This window comes from Emiliania huxleyi (assembly GCF_000372725.1).
Source record: "Emiliania huxleyi CCMP1516 unplaced genomic scaffold EMIHUscaffold_3, whole genome shotgun sequence".
Classification (NCBI taxonomy): Eukaryota; Haptophyta; order Isochrysidales; family Noelaerhabdaceae; genus Emiliania; species Emiliania huxleyi.
The window spans coordinates 984,706-1,008,861 of NW_005199770.1; the positions used below are offsets into that span (position 1 = coordinate 984,706).

At 65.8% G+C, this 24,156-nt stretch overlaps 7 protein-coding genes across 7 annotated transcripts; 4 read left to right on the top strand and 3 right to left on the bottom strand.

Annotated features, from left to right (window-relative positions):
* Positions 1–328: 328 nt before the first annotated feature.
* On the top strand, positions 329–1,921 carry EMIHUDRAFT_195308 (hypothetical protein; the record flags this gene model as incomplete). The annotated part of the gene is made up of 3 exons (XM_005775259.1): positions 329–901; positions 1,361–1,527; positions 1,690–1,921. The coding sequence occupies 3 exons, from the start codon at positions 329–331 to the stop codon at positions 1,919–1,921; spliced, it is 972 nt and encodes a 323-aa protein (XP_005775316.1).
* Positions 1,922–5,616: 3,695 nt separating this feature from the next.
* On the bottom strand, positions 5,617–6,783 carry EMIHUDRAFT_95497 (hypothetical protein; the record flags this gene model as incomplete). Its single annotated transcript, XM_005775260.1, has 1 exon — positions 5,617–6,783. The coding sequence occupies one exon, from the start codon at positions 6,781–6,783 to the stop codon at positions 5,617–5,619; it is 1,167 nt and encodes a 388-aa protein (XP_005775317.1).
* Positions 6,784–8,487: 1,704 nt separating this feature from the next.
* On the top strand, positions 8,488–10,435 carry EMIHUDRAFT_195312 (hypothetical protein; the record flags this gene model as incomplete). The annotated part of the gene is made up of 3 exons (XM_005775261.1): positions 8,488–8,568; positions 9,937–10,023; positions 10,232–10,435. 3 exons carry the CDS (start codon positions 8,488–8,490, stop codon positions 10,433–10,435), a joined length of 372 nt encoding a protein of 123 aa, XP_005775318.1.
* A 6,110-nt stretch (positions 10,436–16,545) lies between these two features.
* EMIHUDRAFT_461169 (hypothetical protein) lies at positions 16,546–17,631 on the bottom strand (the record flags this gene model as incomplete). Its single annotated transcript, XM_005775262.1, has 3 exons — positions 16,546–16,892; positions 17,067–17,180; positions 17,285–17,631. The coding sequence occupies 3 exons, from the start codon at positions 17,629–17,631 to the stop codon at positions 16,775–16,777; spliced, it is 579 nt and encodes a 192-aa protein (XP_005775319.1). The 3' UTR covers positions 16,546–16,774.
* Positions 17,632–17,881: 250 nt separating this feature from the next.
* Positions 17,882–19,016, top strand: EMIHUDRAFT_349557 (hypothetical protein; the record flags this gene model as incomplete). The annotated part of the gene is made up of 1 exon (XM_005775263.1): positions 17,882–19,016. A coding segment is annotated over exon 1 (1,016 nt), but the record flags the coding sequence as incomplete, so codon positions are not given.
* An 84-nt stretch (positions 19,017–19,100) lies between these two features.
* EMIHUDRAFT_349559 (hypothetical protein) lies at positions 19,101–20,592 on the top strand. Its single transcript, XM_005775264.1, is given in 3 exon segments — positions 19,101–19,658; positions 19,674–20,416; positions 20,459–20,592. 2 exon segments carry the CDS (start codon positions 19,133–19,135, stop codon positions 20,240–20,242), a joined length of 1,095 nt encoding a protein of 364 aa, XP_005775321.1. The 5' UTR covers positions 19,101–19,132; the 3' UTR covers positions 20,243–20,416; positions 20,459–20,592.
* A 150-nt stretch (positions 20,593–20,742) lies between these two features.
* Positions 20,743–21,750, bottom strand: EMIHUDRAFT_432074 (hypothetical protein). The gene is made up of 2 exons (XM_005775265.1): positions 21,393–21,750; positions 20,743–21,210 (listed from the first exon to the last, which is right to left on the bottom strand). The coding sequence occupies exon 1, from the start codon at positions 21,734–21,736 to the stop codon at positions 21,467–21,469; it is 270 nt and encodes an 89-aa protein (XP_005775322.1). The 5' UTR covers positions 21,737–21,750; the 3' UTR covers positions 20,743–21,210; positions 21,393–21,466.
* Between the last annotated feature and the right edge of the window lie 2,406 nt (positions 21,751–24,156).

Here is a 24,156-nt window from a genome sequence, read left to right on the forward strand (position 1 = left end):
GGGTTACGCCTCACGCATTACGCATACGCCCGTCATCGGGACGAGAGAGCCAACCGCACCGCTGGGAAAGAAAAAAACGAGGGACGCGCCCTCCCTTCACATGCAAGCCGAGGCGGTGCGGCTGCTCGGAGGAGAAAAGAAAAATTCTCCCGGGTGGGGCGCGCGCGGGGGCGGCGGGTGTGTGGGATGTCTGTGGGCCCGAGAGCGATATGCCTCGTCGCCTTGCCTTTGTTTCATAACATCCAGCGTGTACCCCCAGAAAAAAAATCGCGGACATCTTCGCTTCTCTGCCGGCCCGCCCTCCCTGCTGGCGGCGGCGGCGCTGAATATGCCGACCAGGCGGGCAAAGCACGCAGACGTCGACGCGCAGGTCGCGGCTCTCGCGGAGCTCATGCGCGGCTCTCGGCACATCCTCTTCTGCACGGGCGCCGGCATCTCCACCAACGATCCCGCCGGCCTGCGCGACTACCGAGGGCCAGACGGCATCTGGACCGAGGCGCAGGCGTCAGGGCTGGTCGTCGGCGAGCCAGGAGAGAAGGGCATGCCGGTCGACAGCCCGTGGGACGAAACAATGTTCCGCCGCATGCCCGCGGCCCGGCCGACGTTTGCGCACCGTGCAATCGCCCAGCTTTCCGGTGGCGAGGACCCGCTCGTGAAGCACGTCATCACGCAGAACGAGGACGGCCTGCACCGCCGGTCGGGGGTGCCGGAGGTGCGGCTCAGCGAGCTGCACGGGTCCGCGTTTGTGGAGGTGTGCGGCAACTACGCGTCTGGCGACAGCGACGAGAGCAGCTCGAGCGAGGACGAGTCGACGTCGTCGGACGCCGAGCGTGCAGCGCTGGACGCAGCAGCGGACGCCGCCGCGCGCGAGCGTCGGCCAGCCGGCTGCGGCGCTCTGACGGTCCGCGACTTTGTCACCTACTGGCCCCGAGGCCCTAGATGAACAGTCCCGGTACTTCCCTGTCCCGCGATCCTTTGCGCTCACCACCTCACCGGCCCTCCGATCCTGCTGTTGCAGGCCCGAGACGTACAAGCGGTCGTGGCCGCTCGGCAGACACGTGAGCGGCCGCGCGTGCCCGCACTGTCGCAGCGTGCCGCCAGAAGCGGCGGCAGAGGCGGCGCGTGCCTTTGAGCGTGCGGCGGGAGCGGTGGCGGTGGCGGCGGGCGGTGACGGAGGTTGCGGCGGCGGCGGCGGCGCTGGCACCTCGAGCGGCGGCGGCGGCGCCGTTGTCGGCGACGGCGCCGTTGGCGGCGGCGGCTTGCGCGGCCGCGGCTGGCTGCTCGACTCGACGGTCGACTTTGGCGAATGCCCGAACGGTTTCCCTTTGGGGCGACAGCAGCGCGCACAGCGTGTGAGTAGCGTCCCTACAAGCTAGCGGTGTGGACAGGCTTCCCGTGGGGCGACAACCGCGTGCACAAGCTGAGGGCGGCGAAAGAACACATGCAGCTGGCCGACCTCGTCGTGGCGTGGGGGACGTCGATGTCGATCCTCGCAAACTACTTTGACCCGTGGCACCGAGAGTCAAGGTGGGCGCAGCCGCCGCCGAAGGGTGTGCGGCTGGCGGGCGCGGAGGAGGCGCCTGCAGAGGCGACTGGAGGTGGAGGCAGAGGAGGCAGAGGCGGCGCCAAGCGGCCTCGCAGGCGGGCGGCGGTGCGCCCCTGCCGGCTGGTGATCATCAACCGCGGCAGGGCGCTCGACGAGGATCTCGCGGAGCTCAAGATCGAGGCGGACGTCGATGAGGTGGCGGCCAAGCTGCTGCGCGAGCTCGGCCTGCCGCCGCCGCCGCCGTACGACCCGCAGGCGGACCCGCTCCTCGCCGCGGCGGTCCCGCCCGCTGCCGGAGAGCCGCGGCCGCCGTGGACGATTGCAGCCGCGCTGATGGAGCGGGAGGCATGTGGTAGCGCCCCTCCCGACGGCTGAGCTTTGCAATTCGAGGCACAGGACGTGGAGCGTGTGTGGGAGCGCGGCTGCGCGGGGAGCTGCGTCTAATCTAGTGGCGTAAATAAATAAATAAAAACGGTCAAACTCTGAGACGAGATGGGATTAGGGACATGTGTCCCCGCCCTGCACGATCTTGGTGTGAGGGATCTTCAATCCGTCCCCTCACCCCCTGGTCACTACCCGACACTAGAAGAGCAGCAAGAGTTGGGGCTGCGGCTACGGCTGCGGCTGCGGGAGGGGCTATGGTCGCGGGAGAGCATCTACAGTGGCGTGCGGCCTGCGGCGCGATAAATAATAATCATGCATAGTTTAATTGCTGCATAGAATATCTCCGAGACTCGAAATCTCCAGAGAATTCCATATGTGCAGAATTCGCAGCCCGCAGCCTCTCTCTGATGGTTTCTAGAGCAGGCTCTAGATAAAGAAAGGCCTCGAGCCTGCGGCGACACGAACGCCGCGCTACACGGCGCGGCAGCGGCAGCTCGGCAGCGCCACAGGGCAGACACTGACAAACATTTCACTGTGGCTCATAATTTTAATCGGCCGTCCCGATCATTCCTGCCTGGGACACCCTGCCTGTCCCTCCCTCGGACCGACCCAGCCAGGTGGCCGGCCGGCCGGGTAAAACGGGTATACCCAAGAATTCTCAGGTATACCGAAAAATACCCGGAGCGCGCGCGTCGCCATGGCGCCCTATCCCACAGTTTCCCATCGGCGGGCCGTGAGGGCGCAGAGAACCTAACCAAGGCTGATGAGTTTTTGCTTCCACTTTCGATGTGTCAGAGTGCAGTTCGTTTGGGTGCTCTCGTCTGTCAAAGACGGCGCAACAGAGAGCGCTCATGCCAGAAAGTAAGATGACTTCAGGCGCCTCGCATCCAGCCTCCGCCTGCGGGCCGGCCAGAGTGCTCAATCTGCCGAGCTGCAATGGTATGCTCGATGTTGAGGACGAGCAGAATCAGCACGCCGTTCACACGTGGCTCTTGCGGGCATTGGCAGCTCACGTTCGTCCAGGCAAGACGATCTTTGTGAATGCGAGCTTCACCTTCAGGCACGCTCAGCGTTATCCCTGCTACTTTTCGTTGCGCGAACACGCAGAGGCGAGCCCAGACGTCACTTATCTGGCTGTGTCCTTCCAAGCGTCACTTTTCATCCCTCGGTCTGCTGAGAAGGGACCCGGTCCACTCAACATCAAGTGGGTTGTCATGGAACCCACGGCCGGAGGGAGATCCAGAATGCCGCTGCTGCATGCGCCTCACGTGGTAACCGGGTACAAATGGCCCGCTACCCAGACAGTTCCATGGGGACAACGAAAACTGCTCTTTTTCGCTGGCCATATTGCAAGGGCGGGAGGGAACACAAAGACGGGGTGGGTTCGTCAAACGTTACTCGAGTATCTCGCAAACGAGACGCGAGTGACCGTCAATGCGCAGGACATTGGTCCATTGAGCAGCTCAAGGTTAAAGATCGACCAATATGTACTCGCTGCGCATGCACACCGGTTTTGCGTAGTGAGCCCGGGCGACACACCCTCTACCCGCAAGGTTGCAGAAACAATTGTCCTCGCAGCTAGAGGCGCCTGCCTCCCTCTTGTCTTTGAGAAGACCTTTCTCCCCTACGCGGACGAGCTAAACTATACGCGCGCCATCACATTGGCGCGAGTTCCGGACAGCCAGCAGGCAACCAAAAACCTACTTGCGAAGCTGGGGAGGGTGAGTGAGCAGGAGGCGCAAATTCGGATGAAGGCTGCGAAGGGCATGCGGCGCGCGTTCCTCATGCCACAGGCGGCGCGCTTTGCGCTCAAGAAGTTTGGTGTCATTTCGAGCCAGCACGATGACTGTTTTGGCAATATCACTCGCCCCACTATCGTGTCCGGCTACGGCAGCCATTGAGGAACCGCACTTTCAAAGTCGTAGGCCTGTTCCATAACCCGAGTTTGCGTGTCGAGTGTGCTGATGATAGGGTGCCCACAGGAGCCAAATAAAAAGAGCATAGGTGAAGGCAGTGACGGGTGATCGTGTTACGTGTACGGCTTTAACGGTGTTTTTATGTATGTAAAAGAGGGATCGCGAATGTTGGACGGAGGGTGGACGCGTCCCAGAGGGGGGGGGGTCAGGGGGGACGGCTCGTATTGGTGCGTCCCAAACACATGGACCTGCGCACACCACTGAAATAATTCGTTTTTCATGAAACCCGCTCAACTCGGGGGGAGCGGACGCGTTATGATGATACCTTTCGAAAAAACTAAGGCTCTACCCAGCAAAAGTGCCGTGGGAAGCGCCTATGATACGATTTCCTCCCTAATGTTGCCCTGTAAAACGCGGGCCCAAGAGAGTCTCGGGACGATTCCTATTCTATAACAAAGAAAGCAAACACCTTTCTGCCCCCCCCCCCCCCGCCCCCCGCACGGCGACCGAGAAACAAACAACCTTCTCTCACAGCAGACAGGCTCGATCAAAATCCCTGTGTGTGGTTGGGAGCTAACCCTCGGAGAACCGTGTTTACTTTATGGTCCCCCTTCCCTGCGAACGCGCACCCCCCGGGGCTAAGGCTCTCTAGCCCGTAACCCGGTCCCGATCATCCGGCCCGCTGGGTGCGCTTCTTAGCTCCCCGGCCCTGGGTGTGAGGTTAATAACTGCACTCCAAGTGCTCCAAGTTGGTGGCGGCGTGTGCCGTCCTCCCATCCCTCCCTAGGGGCGAGTGATCGAACGCCCCTTCTTGTGAGTCTAAGTATGTAGAAAGGAGAGGAGAAAGAAGAGGAGAGACACCAGTGATGACGAAGCAGAAACTAGCGCAGACGAGAGCAGGGCAGACCCGGGGACGGGGGAGAGGGAGTCGGAGCAGACGGCATCGCCATCGGCCGCCGAGGGAACGTTGGGAAGAGGCACGAGGAGGGCGGCGACCTCAACCGACTATGGAGGACCCGTCACCAGACGACGCAGGGCAGACGACGGGGGAGAGTTGGAGCAGACGCAGGGCGAGACGAGAGAAGGAGCAGGACTTTGCGGAGAGATCAGCAGGAGGATGTACGAAGAGACTTACGAGCAGCAGGGACCCAGGGACCCGAGAGGCGCGAGGGACCACATGTGGAAGACGGCCAGTGCTAGTCCCCCATCGAGAGGACGACGCGACGACCCCGGCTAGTCGCCGACCACCACCCACAAAGAACCCTGTGCACAAAGATCGCATGGGCGGGGACTTGCTCCGACCTGGATGCTGGATGTGAGGCTAATGATACGCTTTAAATGATATGAACGCACACTCCAAGTGCTCCAAGAATGTTCTCTCTCATCCCCTCGACCCTCCCTCTTGGCAGCCGTGTTTCTCTCCTTCTCTGTCTTTACACTTTACACTACTGGAAATCGATTTCTCGAAGCATCGGTTAAGCAGCCGGGCTCCTCCTGTTCCTCCCTGCGCCTCCTGGCGTTGGACGAGTTGTCGGCGCAGGCCAACTCCCACACGGGCGCCAGCCGGCCGAAGAACTCGTCCAACGCGTATGAACAACCCCGAAATGAACCATAGTATGCGCACAGGCCCCTGCAGATCCGCGGCGCGCATGGCTCAAAGACAGAGCCTGGCAGAGCGCTCTCATCTCCCGCCAGCCTGCACAGGAGCCGACAGAGTGGCCCTTACGCCTTAGGGCGTTCCACATGAGGGCTCACATGCTGGGGGCGGGCTCACTGCGCCTTCCACGCCTTCTCAGCTTCCTCGAGCAGTCGGATCGCCTTGGCAAAGCCCGTCCACGTCGTCACCGAGTTAGAGGCGCCGGGCGCCGCAAACGGGTGGTTGCGAACCATCTGCACCGTGTCCGCCCGCGACTTAACCACAATCTCCCGTGCAGTCTGTCCCGCACCGTTGATCAGGGTCGGATCTGCCTTGGCTTCGAGAAGAGTTGAGATGAGCTCCCCGAGCTGATCGCCCGTGAAGCGAGGCGGCCAGTCTCCGTAGCCGACCTTCGCGGCCTCCATGAGGGGGGTGGCGTGGCCCTTCTCGGTCGGCGCGTTGACGTTGGCACCTGCCTCGATGAGCATCTTTGCCACCGGCGTAGCGCACGCAAACGCCGCGTAGTGCAGCGCGGTGGAGCCTTGCGCGCCCGTGCCGCCGCTCCAGTCGGTGCGGTTGACCTTGGCACCATGCTTGAGGAAGAGCTGCGCCATGCGAAGGTTGCCGTGCAAAGCTGCAATGTTGAGTGCGGGAATGTACGTGCCCATGATGGTCGGTGGCTTGTCGTAGTAGCCCGGCTCGTCATCGAGACGCTTGCCGTTGATGAGGCAGCCACCCATGCGCTCGGGGCCCCACTCCTGGTAGTCGTCGCGCAGCGCGTCGCCGTGGCCGTCATCTGACGTAAGCCACTTCTCCACCGTTTTGATCTTGCCGGCTTGGATCGCATCTTCAATCGCCTCGGGAAGCACGGCGCCGGCGTCCACAGGGAAGTTCGCGCTGGTCTTTGCGCGCTGCTTAATCTTGGCCGCCACGTCTTCGTCGAGCCCGCAAGAAGCGAGCGTGCTGGCGATGGCAGCGTCCACGCCGGCGTAAACGCTGGTCGTGCTCTCGGGGTCGAGAACGATCTCGACGTCGAGCGTGTCCGCGAGTAGGAGCCCCGCAGCTGGAGCCTCGCACTCGGCGAGCGTCAATGTCTGCTCCCCACCAATACACACCGCCTCGATGCGGAGGCGCTCCCACTCGGTCCCGCGCTTTCGTGCAAACGCTTTGAGGTAGGGGTGGAGCAGCGCCTCTGTGAGTGGCTTGACCAGGTGCTGAGGCCCTAAGGTCACCTTGAGCTTGACGTCGAGACACGTCACTACTGCGACCACGCGCTGCCTCGACGCCGCTCCTCCCACCATTAGCGGCCGATGGCGAGCTTCTGCCAGCGTGAGTGATCCGAGAGAGCAAGAAATGCTCCGCCGCAAGAATGCTCCTTCGACAAAGCTCCGCAATGGCCTACTCGAGTACGTGCGCGGCCTTCCCGGTCAGTGGTGAGGCGCAGTTCAGAGCTGTCGATGGCGCGATGCCGCACTGGTCCCACATTCATTTGTGACACGAGACCACCAAGTTTGCCGGTCCAAGAGAGAGGCACCGGCGCTGTCCTGAGAAGGTGCGTGGTCCCTCTTGACTGCCCATGCGCGCGAACGTGTAGGCATAGCCTCGAGAGTGCCAGCAGCCAATCTGAGGCAGTTTGTGACGCGCATTGCGTCAGAAGCGTGCACGCAGCTGGAAGGACACCTTCCTACTGGCCGTACGATCAGGTCGTCACTGAAAGCTAAAGAAAGACTAAGGCCGCAAGCTATGCAGGTGGTCAATTGTGCAGCAGGGCACGGTCAGCAGCGCCGACAGAGGCTGTCGCAAGGCGTGCTAGCATGGCCGCAAGTACGCGGAATTCCCATGTGCCATGAAAACAAGTAAAAAATCGCCAAAACCATGGCACAAAAAATCGAAAAGATCGGCGCCTGCGGCGGGCGCCATGGGGCCCATCTCCCCCCCGCATGGGTACCCTCTTGCGTCTTGGGCCCCCGCGCCCCCGCCAGAGCGGTCGTTGTGCTTTTGTGGGCTGACCTCCTTTCTGCTTCTTCACGCAATAACCAATATCGCCCAATCCGCGGGCGGGGATGCGGCTGCGGCAGCGGGTGTCGTCGAGGGTGTGCGTGTGGGAAAAAACTGGAAGTTGGACATATGCCCATCGCGCAAAATGAATATACCAGCATCATGACACCGCGTTCCTGTCATGGCCGAGCGTTTTTGATCCCTCGGTCTGTGGGCGCCCGCCCGCCGCCTCTGAGGGGGTCGGGCCCCCTAGTCTGAAAACAAAAACAAGCTCGAAAACAGCCAAAATCAGCGCCTGCGAGAGAGGCACTGCGCGCCGCTGACCTCATGTGGGGATGTGTGCCGACACCAATACTGATCTAAAACCTGGAAACCCTTGTTCAAAGCCGACCCTAAGCGCCATCCTTCCTGCTCTCACCTGATGCTGCTTCCCCGCGCCGCCTCCTTGGCCCCCTTGGAGCGGCCGCAAATTGCTCGGTACCCCCCTGCACATCTAAAGTCATCCCTGCTGCTAGGGGGGGGGTCTGACCCCCCCAGCAGCAGAGCGCTGCTGCTGGGGGGGGGGGGGGTCCCGACCCCCCCCAGCAGCAGAGGGCATTGGACCCAGCTCTCCCGGCTCCCGCCTCTTCGCCGCCGCCGCCCCCTCTCACCTCGGCTCGTGTTTTAGCGGTACGCTCGAGGCGGCTGTGTTCACCGCGCCTTCGAGCCCAATACACCTTCGTCGTGTCGAGTGCTGGCGTTTTACTAAAGACTTGTGACCATGTGAGTCTATCTTGTACTACCACACTAAAAGCCGTATAGTGAGCCACTCACTCGGGCGTCTCGGCTGACGTTGATCGATCAGCGTTGATCTCTCTAGCCTATCGGTCCCCCGCTCGATCCTCGGATCGCTCGCTCGTCGAAATCGATCGACTGAGCTTAGCGCGCGGCCCGTCGCGCGGGGCAAAACTGTCAGGTCCGCCGCGACGCTTCGCCGCAATGGCGGGCAGCGACGTGTGGTGGAAGCCATGCGGCTCGCCCTCAAGCCATTTAATATCCAGCACCTCGCCGACGACTGGAACGCTAACCGTACTTACTTACAGCTGTCGGTACAGAGATGCCAGCACCCCCCAGCAGCAGAGCGCTGCTGCTGGGGGGGGGGGGGTCCCGACCCCCCCAGCAGCAGAGCGCTCCTGCTGGGGGGGTCCCGACCCCCCCAGCAGCAGAGCGCTGCTGCGGGGGGGGGGGTCGGCCATGACTTTAGATGTGCAGGGGGGGGTTGACCGAGCAGTGTGTGCGGCCGCTCTTGCGCCTTGCGGGGCGTATTTTTCTACTCCCAGTGGGGGGCCTGGGGCCCCGGCCCCCCCCTTGTTTTCTGTTTTTCAAAACGCCCGCCCGCCCGCCACCCCGAGGCGGCTCGGCCCCCCACAGACCGAGAGATCAAAAACGCTCGGCCCATATCTCTGTACACAACGCTGCCTCTGCAGCCTCACAACACACCACCCGACGCGAGCAAATCGAGCGCCGCTGACAGCGGCTCCTCGCCGCGTCGCCCCGCGGCTACCTGCCGCAGCGCCGTCGCGGCGGCAGCTCGCTCGAACCCCATCTCGCAGAGGGCGGTGAGCAGCGCGCCGTCCACTCCCGGCGCCGCCGCCTCCTCAAAGGCGCCCTCCTCCTCCGCAGCGCGCCCGCCTCTTCTCCGGCCGCGAGTCCTGCGGCCGCCTGCCCCGTCGCCTTGTGCGCCAGCTTGTGCGTCCCCCGCCGCCACTGCCTCGCCGAGAGGCGCCGCCCCGCTGCTCTCGCCCCCGCCCAGCTGCACGACGCCGCGGACCCGGAACGAGCCGCGCCGGCCTCCGCCGAGCGCTGCGGCGGCGGCGAGGGCGGCGGCGCGGCTGTCGCACACGAGCCTCGCCTGCAGCCGGAGGGCCTCACATCTCCCCATATCTCCCCATATCTCCCCACTTCTCCCCACCTCTCCCCACCTCTCCCCCATATCTCCCCCATATCTCCCCCACATCTCGCCTGCAGCCGGAGGGCCTCACGCGCTGCGTCCTGGGGGGGACGGCGGGGGACGAGGGGAGCCGGTGTGGCGGCGAGAGGGCGCGGGAGGGTGGCGAGGGGGCACGGGAGGGGCGGGTGTAGGGGCCACAGTGAGAGTGAGAGAGGAGGGGAGTGGGTCGGCACCGCCCACTCACCCGCTCCGCCCGCCGCTCTGGCCGCCACTCGATTCGAACCAGACCCGCAGCAGCCGCCCCGCGGGCCGCCGCCCGCACCGCCGCGTCCGAGCACTCGACCTGCTCGAGAGCGACGCACCACGCCCCCGCCGCCGCCCCCGCCGCCCCCTCCTGCGCCGCCGCGGCCCCCTCTCCCGCCCCCGCTCCCGCCCCGGCGGACGGCCTCTCCCCGCCCGGCCCAACCAGCCCCTCCGCCTCCCCGCCTCCCGCGCTGACGGCGAGCGCCGCCGCCGCCTCGGACAGGCGGAGCGGCGGCAGCGCGGTGGCGGCGGTCCGCACAAAGTCGAGGTGGCGGCGCGGCTCAGTGCCGAGGGAGAGGGTGGCGACGTGGTACGCGTGCGCCATCTCGTGGGCTAGCCTTCTCTCTGCCCGCCCGGGGAAGGGGTGGGGGTGGGAGGGGTGGGGGAGGGTGTGGCAGCCGCCCTCATCGCCAGCCGCGTCTCTCCCGCCCTCCCGCTCTCCGCACCCCATCGGCGGCAGCGAGTGCCGCCTCTCGCCGCCCGTCGCAAACAGGTCGAGGGCCGCCTCGACTCGCGAGGCGACAGAGGCGGGGTCGCGCGCGGCGGCGAGCGCCTCCCGCGAGAAGAAGCCTCGCGCCTACCCGCCGCACACGCCGCCTGCTCGCTACGTCTCCTCCTCCTGCGTGGCGCCTCCCCCCTCGCACTCGCGGCTCCGCGTGGCGGCGCCGCGAATGCTCTCTCCCCTCCCTCCCTTCTCGCGATACGCTTCGCGCGCCAGCTGATGCTCGTTCGCAGCGAGCTCGGCGGCAGCCGACAGCGACGCAGCTGCCGCCAGCCTCGCCTCGACCGCTGCCTCCCTCGCCCCGAACACAGCACGGCGCACGACGGCCACGACGACTGCGCGCACAAGCCCCTCCTCCGCCTCTGCCTCTGCCTCCGCATCCTCCGCCGCATCCTCCGCCGCGGCACCCGCCGCCTCCGCCGCCTCGTGTCGCAAGCGCGAGAGATGCGTCGCCTGCAACTCGTCCAGCCGCGCCCGCCGGGCCAGGGCCCGGCCGCTACTGATCTCAGCCAGCCTCGCCTCGTCCGCAGCCCGCGCCGCCGCCTCCGCCTCCTCTGCCGCCGCCGCCTCCGCTGCCCGCCTCGCCGCCGTCGCTGCCGCGAGCGAAGGGGCGGCCTCAGCAGAGGCGGGCGCAAGCGCTGGAAGGGCGGGGAAGGCCTCTGCGGCGGCGTCACGCGGCCTGCCGACCACGGCCGACGTGGCGGCAGCGGCCGCCGCTTCCCACCCGCCGCCCGTGGACTGCGAAGGGACGAGGTCGTCATCAACGATGGAGAGGCCGCCGTCTGTCCGCACCGCCGCGCCGCGCTGCGCCGCGAGCTGCTCCCTCCGCTGCCGCAAGGGTCGCCTGCGGCCAAAGTCAGCAGGCGCGGCAGGTGGCGGAGCCTGCCTAGGCGGCCGGCCGGCGCCGCGGTGCGCTCCTCTCGCAGCGCCGGGGCGGGAGGGCGGGCCAGGGTCAAAGAGGGAGGCGGCGAGCGAGGCTGCCAAGGCTTGTAGGTGCGCGGCGGCCTCGGGTGCTGACCCGGTCCCCGAGTTGGGTCGGGATTGGTCCTCATACGCTGCAGCAACGCAAATCCTCCTCTCCCCGAGCGCTCTCAGGTGGGCGTCGAGCCGGGCGCAGTCGGCGGCGCTAATCTCGCGTCGCGAAATCGGGTGGACAAAGCATCCGCGTGCGACGAGGTACGCAGCGAGGGCTCGAGCGTCGAACCAGTCTGAGGTTGTTTTGAGTGGCGGGCTGGCGGGAAGCTCGAAAGGTGCGGCGTCGGATGCCGCGAGCGGCTCGAGCGTGATTGGGTCGACTATGTCGCCCAGGCCGCCGTCGGCGACTGGATTCGCCCACCATGGCATTCGAATGCGTCGGGAGCTAGAACTGGTTGTTGAGCTCTCGGCAGCTGGGCATGCGCGACACGGATTTCTTCTTCGAAGCGCTTTTTCTTCTTGGGAGAGACTTGTTGAATTCTTCGGCAAAGCGCGGCGGCGTCGCACTCTGGGAGGTAGTCCCGGACCAGGAGCAGGTGGGCAAGGCGGCCGCCGGTGCGGTGGTAGTTGGCGGTGGGGTCGCCGCGACGGTGGCCGCCGCGGCTGTCATCTCGGCTGCCGCAACAGCTGCCGTGGCAGCGGCACCGGTGGTTTTGGCTGGTGGCGCGGTCGTCGCAGCTGTGTCGCTTGCCGACGGCACCTCTGGTGGCGGCGGCGTCAACGGTCTCAGACCTAGATTCTAGTTTCAAGAATGGCATTCTTCGAAGTAGAATGGGCGCCGCAGCGGCCCGTAGCGGCGCCCCCTGCGTGCCCACGGCCACCCCGGGGCCATGGGACATCCCCCCGGCCATCGGGGATGCTTGGTTTATCCATTACCCCATTTACACGGGCTGTGTTGCGGCGCGCCTCGAGACGCGCAGCGCAGCGCAGCGCGCAGTCCGCAGACCACAAAACAGATCAGAAGACGGCCGTGGCGACACCCGCTCTGGCGACAGCCCCGCAAAAGGCACTCGCTCGCCGGCAAGGACTACGGGTAGCACAGGCGGCAGCAGAGGTGGCGGTCCGGGTCGCAGCGCGCGTAGCAAGTCGGCCCCAGCGTCACGGGCGTCGGGCCAGGAGAGCCGGCTCGACGAGATCGACGAAGTGGACGAAGAGGAGGAAGACTACTCGAACTTTGGACGAGGACTCGGGCGAGGAGCAGGACTCGGAGACCGGCCAGGGAAGCGACGACCATGACTAGGTGACACGAGGAGTAGATGTGACACGAGTAGTCCGCATTTCGCGCTGTCTGCTGTCTGCTCTCTTACTCTTTCGCCGCCCGACCCTTTCGCCCGCCCACCACTTGTGAGCACAAATCTCACACCTCCACTGCCCTCGCCACAGGCGGCGACGGACTGACATCCAAGGCTCGAACGGCGGCAGCGCTCAACGGCCGCCGGCGGCCATCGTGCGTTTGCTTTTGCCATACGTGGCGCACCCCCCGGCGTCTGCTCTGGTTTGGGGGCGGGGGGAGGACTCTCATTTGCGGACTGTTGGGCTCTCTGTGTTGAACTGGGGCTTGTGCGCGAACCCCACCAGTCTGGCCGAGCGGCACGCCGCCGCTGGGGGCGTGAGAAGGCCGTGGGGGACGGCGGCGGACCCCATTCTTCGATACAGAATGGGCCCTCACCGCGGCCCGTCTGCTGCTGAAAATGTGGCATGTTGGGGGCTCTCCTGTGTGACTCCTCTGGCTCGCCGCGTTAAAGTGGCGCCTGTGTGTGACCAGCCCCAACCCCGGCAAGCGCCCCCCGGCCGCTGGGGCTGCGAGGCGGCCGGGTGAGCGCGCGCGAGACGCCATTCTAGATGTAAGGATGCCATTCTATAATCTAGAATGGCCAGGTAGGGCTGAGACCGTCAAAGTCAACAGCGCCGGAAGGCCGATTCATGCCAATGGCCGGTTCATGAAGTATTCCGAGGCTCGCGCTCGGGGCTGGTCGGGATGAACCCGCTCTATGCGTTGCTGATGCTATGCCTGGGCGATGCTATGCCTGGGCGTTGCGTTCGCCGCGCCTAGCTCTGCTCAGCTCGCTCGGATTGGCTCAGATGTAGGAATCCTATTAGATCCACGGCTCGCCTGCGGCTCGCCCCCAACTTGGCGGCTAATGGGGGCAAAGATGTTTAGGGGGGGGGGGGGATGGAACAAGGTGGAGAGCCGTTTTCTCTCTCATGCTTTGTTCCTTTGTGTTCTTCTTGCAACACCGTTTTCTCTCTCATGGACTGTTCCTTTGTGTTCTTCTTGCAACACATCTTCTTTTTTCTTGAATTAGATTTTGACCGCGCAAATTCGTTCGCATCTCGCCAACTTTGGCAAAATATGGCAGTTTGTTTGGGGGCGTAACCCCCGAGCCGGTGACAATAGCTCGTCGAGACTATGGCCCCCTTGCAAGCGTACGGATACGCCGCCGGCCTCCCTATTTTCGAGCCCATCAATGGCGTGGTCCCTCTAGCAGCCACCCACCTGTCGACGCCGCAAACAGACGCGAGGGGGGTTGCGCTTGGCAACATCGCGGTCGTCTGCGTGGCTTCGGGCGCTATTCATCCCTACATCTGTCCGTTTGGCTCGGGTTGTGAGCCAACCCGGATTGAAGTTGGGGACGAGGTCCCGATCCAGGTATGCGTTCAGAATGAGGCCGAGATTCCGCCCACCAGTACGCAAGTGGGGGTGGATTCATCCGACTTGCCTGGCTTCCTAGCGCTGGAGGCAGTAACGGCGGAAGCCGTGCTGGTGGAGGGGACCAAGATCACTATGCAACTCGCCTCCAAGACCTCCAATGGATGGGATTCGCACGGGGGTGTGCTGAGATACAGCGGATTTGATCCTGTGCCCGGCATAGACACCTCGTTCGAACTGGGGGCCAGTGAGCGTTGCAGCGACCAAACGGCCTGCGGCATTCTCACTCTCAATCAGAGGTTGAGCTTGCCGGCAGACGAGGATACCAAGATTTGCCTCGGCACCATTCGAACCACCGCGATCGGCCTGCCCGAGATGACGAAAGTTGGCCTCGCCACGGCTACAAGCGGGAGCTCGGGCCTCATCCCGCGCTCTCGCCGGATCTACGTGGGTGCTTTCAGCACCAGTGGAGCCTTGCTCATCACCGACAGCCGCTGTTTGGCAGGCATTTCTTCGGCTTTAGACGGCTCCACCGTTGCCGTCTTTGCGGAGTCATCACCGCCGCCCTCGCCGACGCCGAGCCCGCCGCCCTCACCGCCACCGCTCTCTCCACCGCCACCCTCCCCGCCGCCCTCGCCGTCGCCGAACCCACCTCCCTCACCGCCTCCATTGCTCCTCCCTCCTTCTCCAGCATCATTGCCCCCCCCTCCTTCTCCAGCACCGCCGCCACCCGGCCCGCCCCCTCCGGCCGAAGAAGCTGAAGTTTCAGCACCTCTTGGAACTGTGGCGACGTCCCCATCAGCGCTGCATGCCAACAAGGACCCGTGGCCGACTCATAGATGGCCACAAGCAAGTAGACCGTGTCACGGGACGCGCGCTTCTTGGTCGCACACCGAACCCCTGAGGGCCTCGCACCCCTCCCCCAAATCGCTGCAGGCATCTCCACTTTCCACACGGCGGTCGCGCAGACCTCCGTGGCAAGCACGGAGCCTACTACTCCTTCTTGTCGGCTCCCGGCCTGGCGTGCAACGTCAAAATAGAGAACGCCACCTTCAGCTTGCACGAGGGCGCTCTGGTCGTCGACGGCTCCTTTATGACCGAGGCGCAAACTCCGCGGCCACAGCGTCACTGTTGGCACTGTGAGACCGCGCCTCCCGTCACCAGGCGCACGTGGTTGCGCGGGTCGGTGGCGCAAAGCGAAAGCGGGTCACGGCCTCCTTCTGGGCGTCGGAGCTGGGCGCCTTCAACTTCGGCTGGAAGATGATCAACGGCACCTGCGGCGGCGGGCGCTTCACGCTCGGACCGTTGGGGTCCAAGGTGTGCGAGGAGTTTGCTATACGGGTCGGCCACTCAAGTGCGACCTTTGAGAACCATGGCTGGTCGATCCGCGTGGAGGGCCGGCCTGTGTACAACCGCGTCTCGGGCCCGCATCACCGGCTCGACGTCGCCTTTAGCGGGCACGAAGGGGCTCCAGCGCGGTCCCTGCCACACGGCCTCCTCGGCCAGGCCTTCTCAACCCCCGAGCTCGCACGAGTCGGAAAACTTGATGTGTATCCAGAAGGCGGCCACTTCATCACGAGCGCCATGGCCGAGGGGGCCATCGACGGTGAGGTGGCTTCGTACGATGTGGGCGGGCCGCACGAGACGCGCTTCGTCTTTTCGCGCTTCGAAGGTGCCGACAGAGAAGAGGCTGCAGGTGCCGAGAGGGAAGAGGCCGCAGGCCAGCTGGCGAGCGGGGACGCCGCCACGACCGATTGATTCGGGCAGGCGTGCCGGGGTTTTGAGAGGCGGCAGTGAGGAGGGGAGCCAGGGCAACAGAATCTCGGGTTCCGCCACTAAAAGAAAGAAAACAGACAACCCAAGGGAGGGATGGGAGCACGGTGTGCCGCCACTCCCTCTTAACAAAGGTTTTTCTTGTTCTCGGTCCCCAGCTCTCCGCCGAGCAGTCTCGGGCCCCAGCGCTAGCGGACATGCGGCACGTCTTGCGGCACGGCCAACTCCGCTCATACAGAAGCGAGCCTCTTCTCATGCGATACGTGCAGCTCGTGGTCGCAGCAGCGCTGATAACGACCAACGAGGGCGAAGAGCCGCTCGTCCTGCTGGCGCAGAGGCCGCCTGGCAAATCGATGGAGGGTCTCTGGGAATTCCCGGTGCCTCATTTGAGCCGCCGGTGGCACTCCAGCTGTACGTCGCTCAGCTCCCCTGTCTTCCTCGTAGGGCGGCAAGGTGGAGGCAGGCGACTTCTCGCCGGAGGCGGCGCTCGCACGAGAACTGCGGGAGGAGCTCAGCATCGAGATCGCGCCGAGCGCGCTGACGCCGCTCACCTTCGCATCGGCGGACGTCAGCAAGAAGGTGCACTTGCTCATGCCGCTCTTCGTGTCCGTCGACCGCTGGCGAGGCGAGCTGCGCGGCGCGGAGGGGCAAGAGATCAGATGGGTGTCCGCCTCAGACCTCGCCGATTACCCGATGCCTCCCGCGGACAACCACCTGGTGCCCGCCGTCCGACAAGCGCTGCTGCGCTCGCGGAAGCGGGCGGCGGCGGCGGCGGCGGCGGCAGCGGGTGGCGGAGGCGGGGACGGCGCGTCGAAGCCCCCGCCGTGAGGGAGCAGGGAGAGCTGAGAAGGTGAGATGGGAGTTGGGAGAATATGTGTGGGATATCGATCCTATCGATCGAGAAAGTTCGCAGCACTCTGTCCGACTTTCGAGACTTACAAGAACGTAGTGAGAATGCGTCGAGCGTCGATACATGTACACGTCAACACGATAGAGCGAGCCGAAGGTTCGTTTGCGAGATGCGAGGGTAGAGCCGTAGGCGCGGAGCAAGATCCAACGAAAAACCGAAGAAGAGAGATCGGACGGTCACGGACTCTGTCGAGATTGCGACGGGTCCGCCACAGAGAGGAGCTGAGAGAGGACGGCCTTGCCGGCCGCGCTCTACCGCGAGTGCTCGAGCAGCCCTTGGCGTATCAGGTGCTCGATGTCGCCGCGCCGCAGCAGCGTGTGGTCACCGCGCTTGAGCTCCAAGGGCTGGCCAGACTCGGGGCCGATGAACCTGTGCGCGGGCGTGGACAGCTCGGCCCCCACGCGGCGCGGCGCGGTGGCGCAGCGGTGCGTGGTGGTGCGGTGGGGTGCGCGTTCCTTCTCCTCTCTCTCTCGGCCCGGGGCAGCACATCTTCCGCGCGCGGCTTGCGGAACAGGGGAGGCGAGGCGGAGGGGAGGCACGCACTGGCCGATGTCTTGCAGCACGTTCACGCGCACGTACAGGTCCTCGGGCGGCTGGTAGTCGCGCGTCAAGTCGAGGTCGTACGCCATCTGGAACTCGGCGAGTAGCTCGTTGAACCTGCCACGACACGGGGCGAGGTGTCGACCGGCGGAGGCGGTCTAGCGGTCCGCGGCGGCTCACGCGGGAAGGGAGCAGGGGCTCGCGGCGCGCGCGGTTCGCACCGCTCCGAGTATCTGAGCTCGTGGCGCGAGAGGTGCGCCTTGCTCGCGTCGTCCATCGCGCCGGCGAGGTCCCACCGCACCTGCTCGATCCTCTCCATGCGGCAGCGCAGGTAGGCGAGGAGGCACCGCTGGAGCCTAGCGAGCGTGAGCATGCAGACGCGCGGACCCATCACCGCGGAGGGCGAGCCGTCGTAGCCGTCGGCCTCCTGCAAATCGTTTGCACGCTTGTAGAGCGCCGTCATCTTACTCACGACCGCCTCGACCTTCTCCGGCTGGGATGGCGGCACGAAGGCTGCCTTCTCCACGTCCTGCAGCAGCTCCACCACCTCTTTTGTGTATTGGTCCATGCGTCGGAGGCAGCTCGCGCAGAGGCACCAGCGACAGCAGGTGCACAAAGCAACCCGTCGCGGCAAAGAAGAATTTCACAACGAAAAGCGCTCGCACGCACGATTCACACAAAGATTAGGTGCCCGGTAGGCTTGGCTGCAAAGGGGATTTTCGCGTTTTGTTTTTTTATTCAGGGTTTTGCAACTGATTCCGTTTGCAACAAACGGAATCAAGAAAAGAAACGACCGCAAAAGCAGGCGGCGTCTCGTGCTCGACCAGGATCGCCGTCCCGGCGCGAGAATGCAGCCGGGCTTGCCGTCGTGCAGCCCTTTTTGCTTCGGCTCGTCGTCAGCGACGCGCCAGTCCTGGCGCAGCCGCCCCGCCGTGCGGTCCACGGCCTTGCAGCCCGTCGACGCGCCCGACGACGTGACCGCGGCCGAGATGGAGGCCTTCATGGACCACATCCAGCCGAGCTTGTACCAGCCGCCCGACGACAGCGACATTGCCCATGAGTTCACGGCGTGGCTGGCGGCGCGCCGCGAGACGTTGCGGACCGCCGCCGGTGCAGGCCGCCCTCGCGACTCGCAGGCCGACGTCGCCGCACCCGACGCCGGCGGCGGCGAGGAGTCGCCCGACAACGAGACGGGGCGCGCGACTCCGCCCGCACCTGCGCCGGCGGCGGCGTCCGGCCGCCGGCGCCGGCGCAAGCCGCTCGCCGGCGGCGGCGGCGAGAAGGAGAACGCGGACGTCGAGATGGACGCGCTCATGGTCGAGCGGCCCCGGCCTGCGCAGACGGAGCAGCGCTGGCGCGCCGTCCTTGCCGCGCGCCACGAGGATTACGACCGGGAGCTCGAGAAGGACAACCCGGAGCGGCCGTGGCACAGGGTGCCACACTTCCAGGGCGACGTCGAGGCGGAGTGCAAGCTGTGGGCAAGGGTCTCGCGTGCGCTCGGCGAGGCATACGCGCGTGACGGCTGGCGCATCGAGACCATCGAGTTTGACCCCAAGCGACCCGGGCAAGCCAAAACCGCGCGCGCCACGCGCCACAAGAGGCTGCGGGAGGCGGCGAAGCGGGCGGAGAGCAAGGCTGCGGCTGCCGCCGCCGCCACCGCGACGCCGTCGCCCGCCGCCGCCGCCGCGGCGGCGGCGGAGGCCTCGGAGGGCGCGGCGGCGGAGGAGGAGCTGAAGGCGGCGCGGCGAGCCCAGGCAGAAAAGACTGCTGCACGGCTGTTCGAGCAGCTGGAGGACGGCGAGGAGGAGGGGGAGGGGGAGGCGGCTCGCGAGGCGTCAGCGCGCACGCTATCCATCGCCACTGATGCCTTGCTGGGCGTTCTCGACGCGGCCGACGGAGGCACCGTCGAGACGAAGGACGCGTACCAAACGGCGGACAAGCCGCTGGGCGAGGGGGAGGCGACGGAGGCGGTCGAGAAGGACAACATCACCATCGCCTTCAACAGGACCATCGTCCGCGAGGTGCGGCGGCTCCTGCAGACGTACGGCGGCGATCACAGGCCGCCGAGCATGGGCGCTGAAATGCACTACGAGCTCGCTGCGATGGAGGGCCCGTACGCTGACCCGAACGCCTTCTCGTGCGACCCGGACTCGCTGTCCACGCAACAGCTCGACGCGCGTTTGCTACTGTGGTACCGGCAGTGCCTCCCCAAGCCGCCGCAATGGCGCGCCGACCCAAAGCTCAAGCAGCAGCCCTGGCGCGGCACCGATGGGCAGGAGCTGCTGCTGCCGCAGTGCTGGCCGTCGCATTGGCTGACGCGCGCGCGGCTGCTCGGCGCGCGGCGCGGCGTCGCGCTGACGCTGCGCGAGGCGGACGCAGAGGCGCACGGCGAGGCGCCGCATGCGCCGCAGCTCGTCGCGGACGCAAAGTTCGCGTTCGAGGTGGCGCTGCGCGAGCAGCAGCCCGCAGGCGCTCTCTATGAGAGCTACCGCCGCCTAGCGGCGGCTCTCGCGCACTCGCGGCGCACTCGCGCGGGGCTCGCGCTCCGCCACCTGGCCCTTTGCCCGGCGTGCAGCGACGCCCTCTGCTTCCCGGCGCTGCACCTCCCAGCCGTGACGCGCTACACGCTGCCGCCCGTGGTGCAGCGCGCCGGCTGCAGCGATTGCGACTACTTGGCGATGCGGCGCATGCTCGCCGCCCGCACGTCGTCGTACAACGAGTGCACCGCGAAGGACGCGGCGGAGTGGCTGCGCGGGCTCGAGCAGGCTGACGCCGTCAAGCACGCGTGGGGCGTCGTCGTCGTCGACGCCATCAACCGCCCGCCCCACGCGGCGACGCGGCTCGCCATCATGGAGGGCACGTTCGACCACGACTCCTTTGCCGCGTTCCTGCGGGCGACGCCCGGCGTGGCCGTGCCCTACTGTGGGGCGCATGGGCCGCCGCGGTCCGCGGCGGACGATGCGCCGATGCCGGGCGCGCCACCGGGCGCGCCGATGCCGGGCGCGCCGATGACGGACGCGCCAATCCCGGGCGAGCCGCCGGCCCCGGCGGCGGCGGAGGATGCGCCGATGCCGGGCGGCGGGCAGGACGCGCACCGTAACGGCTGCGCGTGCCCCGGGGGCTGCCTGGGCGGCCCCTCGTTCCTCCCGTTGGATCCGTGCTGCGAGTGCGAGGAGTGAGTCTCGTCGTCGCTTCCCACACTGCGCGGCGTGTGGGTGGGGGTCTCTGTTGATCACTGTACTGTACTCTCGCTCTCTCTCTCGCTCGCTCGCTCTCTCGCTCGCTCGCTCGCTCTCTCTCTCTCTCTCTCTCTCTCTCTCTCTCTGTGTGTGTGTGTGTGTGTGTGTGTGTGTGTGTGTGTGTGTGTGTGTGTGTGTGTGAGTGTGTGAGTGCGTGTCTCTCTGAGCTAATTCCTCTCCCGCCCGATCCTTGCTGCTTGCTGCGAGTGTCGGGGAGCGTGTGCGACCAGGGGAGTGAGTCTCGTCGTCGTGTCGGGGCGTAGCTGCTTTTTGGAAACATGTTTCTACTCGTTGGACCGGAGATGGGGGGGCAGGTGCACACCCCCTGCGCTGCTCAACCTCTGAGATGTTACTCCAGACACCGTACCGCCGTGTCTGTATCTCCCAACATCTCCCGGTCCCGCTACCCGCAGCTCAAAGCGACGTCTCCCCTAATCTCCACGGCACCCACCGCCCGCGCACACTACTCGCCGACGACTCGAGAGTCGCGCGCACGCACAACCCAGCCGTCGAGCAAGCGGGCATGACCAGAGGCGCCCGCGGAGGGACAACCGGGATCGCCCTCGCCCGAGCCAGAGCCAGCCCTGGCCCCTGGCCGCGCGCGCGGCCTTCTTTCTGGCCCGCATCCACCGCAGCGGCGGCCGCCGCTGCGAAGACTGCGGCCGCGCGACGCCTCCACGAGCATACGATCGAGCGCCCGGAGGGGCTCGGGCTGAGTGCCGTCGCGAGACCTCGGCACGCCTGCGCACGCCTGCGCACGCGGCAGAGCGACAGCGGCACCACCCTCGTCGGGCGCCGACGAAGCGTGCTCGCGGGTCGCCGCTCCGTCGACCGACGGCCGAGACACTTGCTCCGACGCCGCCCCGCCCCCGCCCCGCCGGTCCGGCACCGATATCTCGGAGGACGACCTAAGGAAGAGCGTGGCGGCGCGTCGCCGGAGGACGGCGCGCTCGTGCTCTCGCCGCGAGATCGAGGGGGGGGGGGGGGGGGGGGGGGGGCTCCCCCCCCGAAAAAACCCCGGGCCAAGGGGGCCGGGGCCCCCACCCCCAAAAAACCCCCCCTATTAACAAAGTTGGGCGTGCGCGCGCGCCGTCCTGCAGCGTCGCCGGCCGCAGGCCAAGGAGCTCGGCTCCTCGAGAGCACCGACGGACGACAAATTGCTCCTCAGCAGTGCGACGCCGAGCTGGAGGCTCGGCCGGGAGCTCGCGCGGGCGCGTGGAGCTTTCCGCTCGGGCCAGCAGGAAACGGGCGCCCCGCACAGCGACGCCCGCCGTAGAGTGCCGAGAGCTCGGCTCGACGCGAGCGCCGAGGAAAAGCGATCGGCTCCCAAGCAGTGGGACGCCGAGCTGGAGGTTCGGGCGGGAGCTCGCGCGAGCACATAGCAAGGTGCGTGCGCGGCGGCGTGACACAGGTGAGCGGGCAGCTGGCGCACATTTCGGCTGTGGGAGCTGCCAGGAGTTTGCTCTCTCCGTTCACACCCCTTTGCAGAAATTTTACAAGCCCCGTGCCCAGTGTTGTGCAAAGAAGAAATTTAGGTGGGTTGACGTCTCTGTTTTCTTTCTTTCGCGGCCGCGGCGGCGGCGAGGTCAAGAGCACCAAGAAGGATTGGGCGAGCTTCGCGCGCGGCCTCGCCCGCTCCCCCTATCATGGCGGCCCACGCCTTGAGTCCAACGAAGCCTCCCTCTTCGAGGGGAGCGATGACGAGCTCTAGAAGGGCCGCCGAGCCCTCCCCGCGGCGCAACTCTAGCACGGTCTCAGCCCTACCTGGCCATTCTAGATTATAGAATGGCATCCTTACATCTAGAATGGCGTCTCGCGCGCGCTCACCCGGCCGCCTCGCAGCCCCAGCGGCCGGGGGGCGCTTGCCGGGGTTGGGGCTGGTCACACACAGGCGCCACTTTAACGCGGCGAGCCAGAGCAGTCACACAGGAGAGCCCCCAACATGCCACATTTTCAGCAGCAGACGGGCCGCGGTGAGGGCCCATTCTGTATCGAAGAATGGGGTCCGCCGCCGTCCCCCACGGCCTTGCTTCTCACGCCCCCAGCGGCGGCGTGCCGCTCGGCCAGACTGGTGGGGTTCGCGCACAAGCCCCAGTTCAACACAGAGAGCCCAACAGTCCGCAAATGAGAGTCCTCCCCCCGCCCCCAAACCAGAGCAGACGCCGGGGGGTGCGCCACGTATGGCAAAAGCAAACGCACGATGGCCGCCGGCGGCCGTTGAGCGCTGCCGCCGTTCGAGCCTTGGATGTCAGTCCGTCGCCGCCTGTGGCGAGGGCAGTGGAGGTGTGAGATTTGTGCTCGCAAGTGGTGTGGGCGGGCGAAAGGGTCGGGCGCCGGCGAAAGAGAGCAGACAGCAGACAGCGCGAAATGCGGACTACTCGTGTCACATCTACTCCTCGTGTCACCTAGTCATGGTCGTCGCTTCCCTGGCCGGTCTCCGAGTCCTGCTCCTCGCCCGAGTCCTCGTCCAAGTTCGAGTAGTCTTCCTCCTCTTCGTCCTCTTCGTCGATCTCGTCGAGCCGGCTCCTGGCCCGACGCCCGTGACGCTGGGGCCGACTTGCTACGCGCGCTGCGACCCGGACCGCCACCTCTGCTGCCGCCTGTGCTACCCGTAGTCCTTGCCGGCGAGCGAGTGCCTTTTGCGGGGCTGTCGCCAGAGCGGGTGTCGCCACGGCCGTCTTCTGATCTGTTTTGTGGTCTGCGGACTGCGCGCTGCGCTGCGCTGCGCGTCTCGAGGCGCGCCGCAACACAGCCCGTGTAAATGGGGTAATGGATAAACCAAGCATCCCCGATGGCCGGGGGGATGTCCCATGGCCCCGGGGTGGCCGTGGGCACGCAGGGGGCGCCGCTACGGGCCGCTGCGGCGCCCATTCTACTTCGAAGAATGCCATTCTTGAAACTAGAATCTAGGTCTGAGACCGAGCAGCGCCGCGGGCAGGGCGGCTCGCATAGCGCCCGCGCGCGCGTTCGAGCGAGCACACACACACACACACACACACACACACACACACACACACACACACACACACACACACACACACACACAAACACACACACACACACACACACACACACACACACACACACACACCCTTCTACCTCCCCAGAAATCCCGAGGAGGCGCACAGCGTAGATATGTCTTGTGTTGCTGTGTGCTGCACGCCCTGCGAGCGGGGCGGGGTGCGCACTGTCCCTCTGTGTTCGTGCGTCGCCCATCTCTCCTGGAGATGTCTGCTCTATTTATTTATTTATTCTTTCTGTACACACACAAACACACACACGCCATCCGCCCTCCGCCGTCGCCATCCCCCATCTATGCGTTCCACCCCGTCCGCTCCCTCTCCCGCTTGCTTGGCGCCCATCCCGCCCTCGCCCCCCGCCCTCGCCCTGGCTGTGCCTCAGGCTGTGGCCCGGCCGGCATCTCTTCAACATCACGCGCCAAGTGGGAGGGAAGTGGACGGGGCCCTGAGCCGACCTAGCCGCCAAACGGAATGGGGCGCCCAACACGTGCCGGATTACTGTGCCTTCCCCGGGCACAGCCTTCCGGTTCGTGAAGGGTCGGTGCGTGTCGTGACCCCCTGGAACACCCGTACTCTCCCGCACCATCTCCGTCGCTCGGTTGCTCAACCAATCCACCTCCGGGAGGCGGCCAGGGCTCACATAGACTCGGTCGAAAGACCCCAGATTGGCACTTGTGCCTCTCTGGAGGTGTGGACAGCGTCAGGGTGGCCCGCCACAGCAGACAGCACGTACGACCCCTGGAATTGCGACTAGCCGCTTTCCTCCCGCTGTGATTTGTGTGAGCTCTGTGTGCCTTGATCTGCTAACAACGAACCCAAAAGCACACACACACA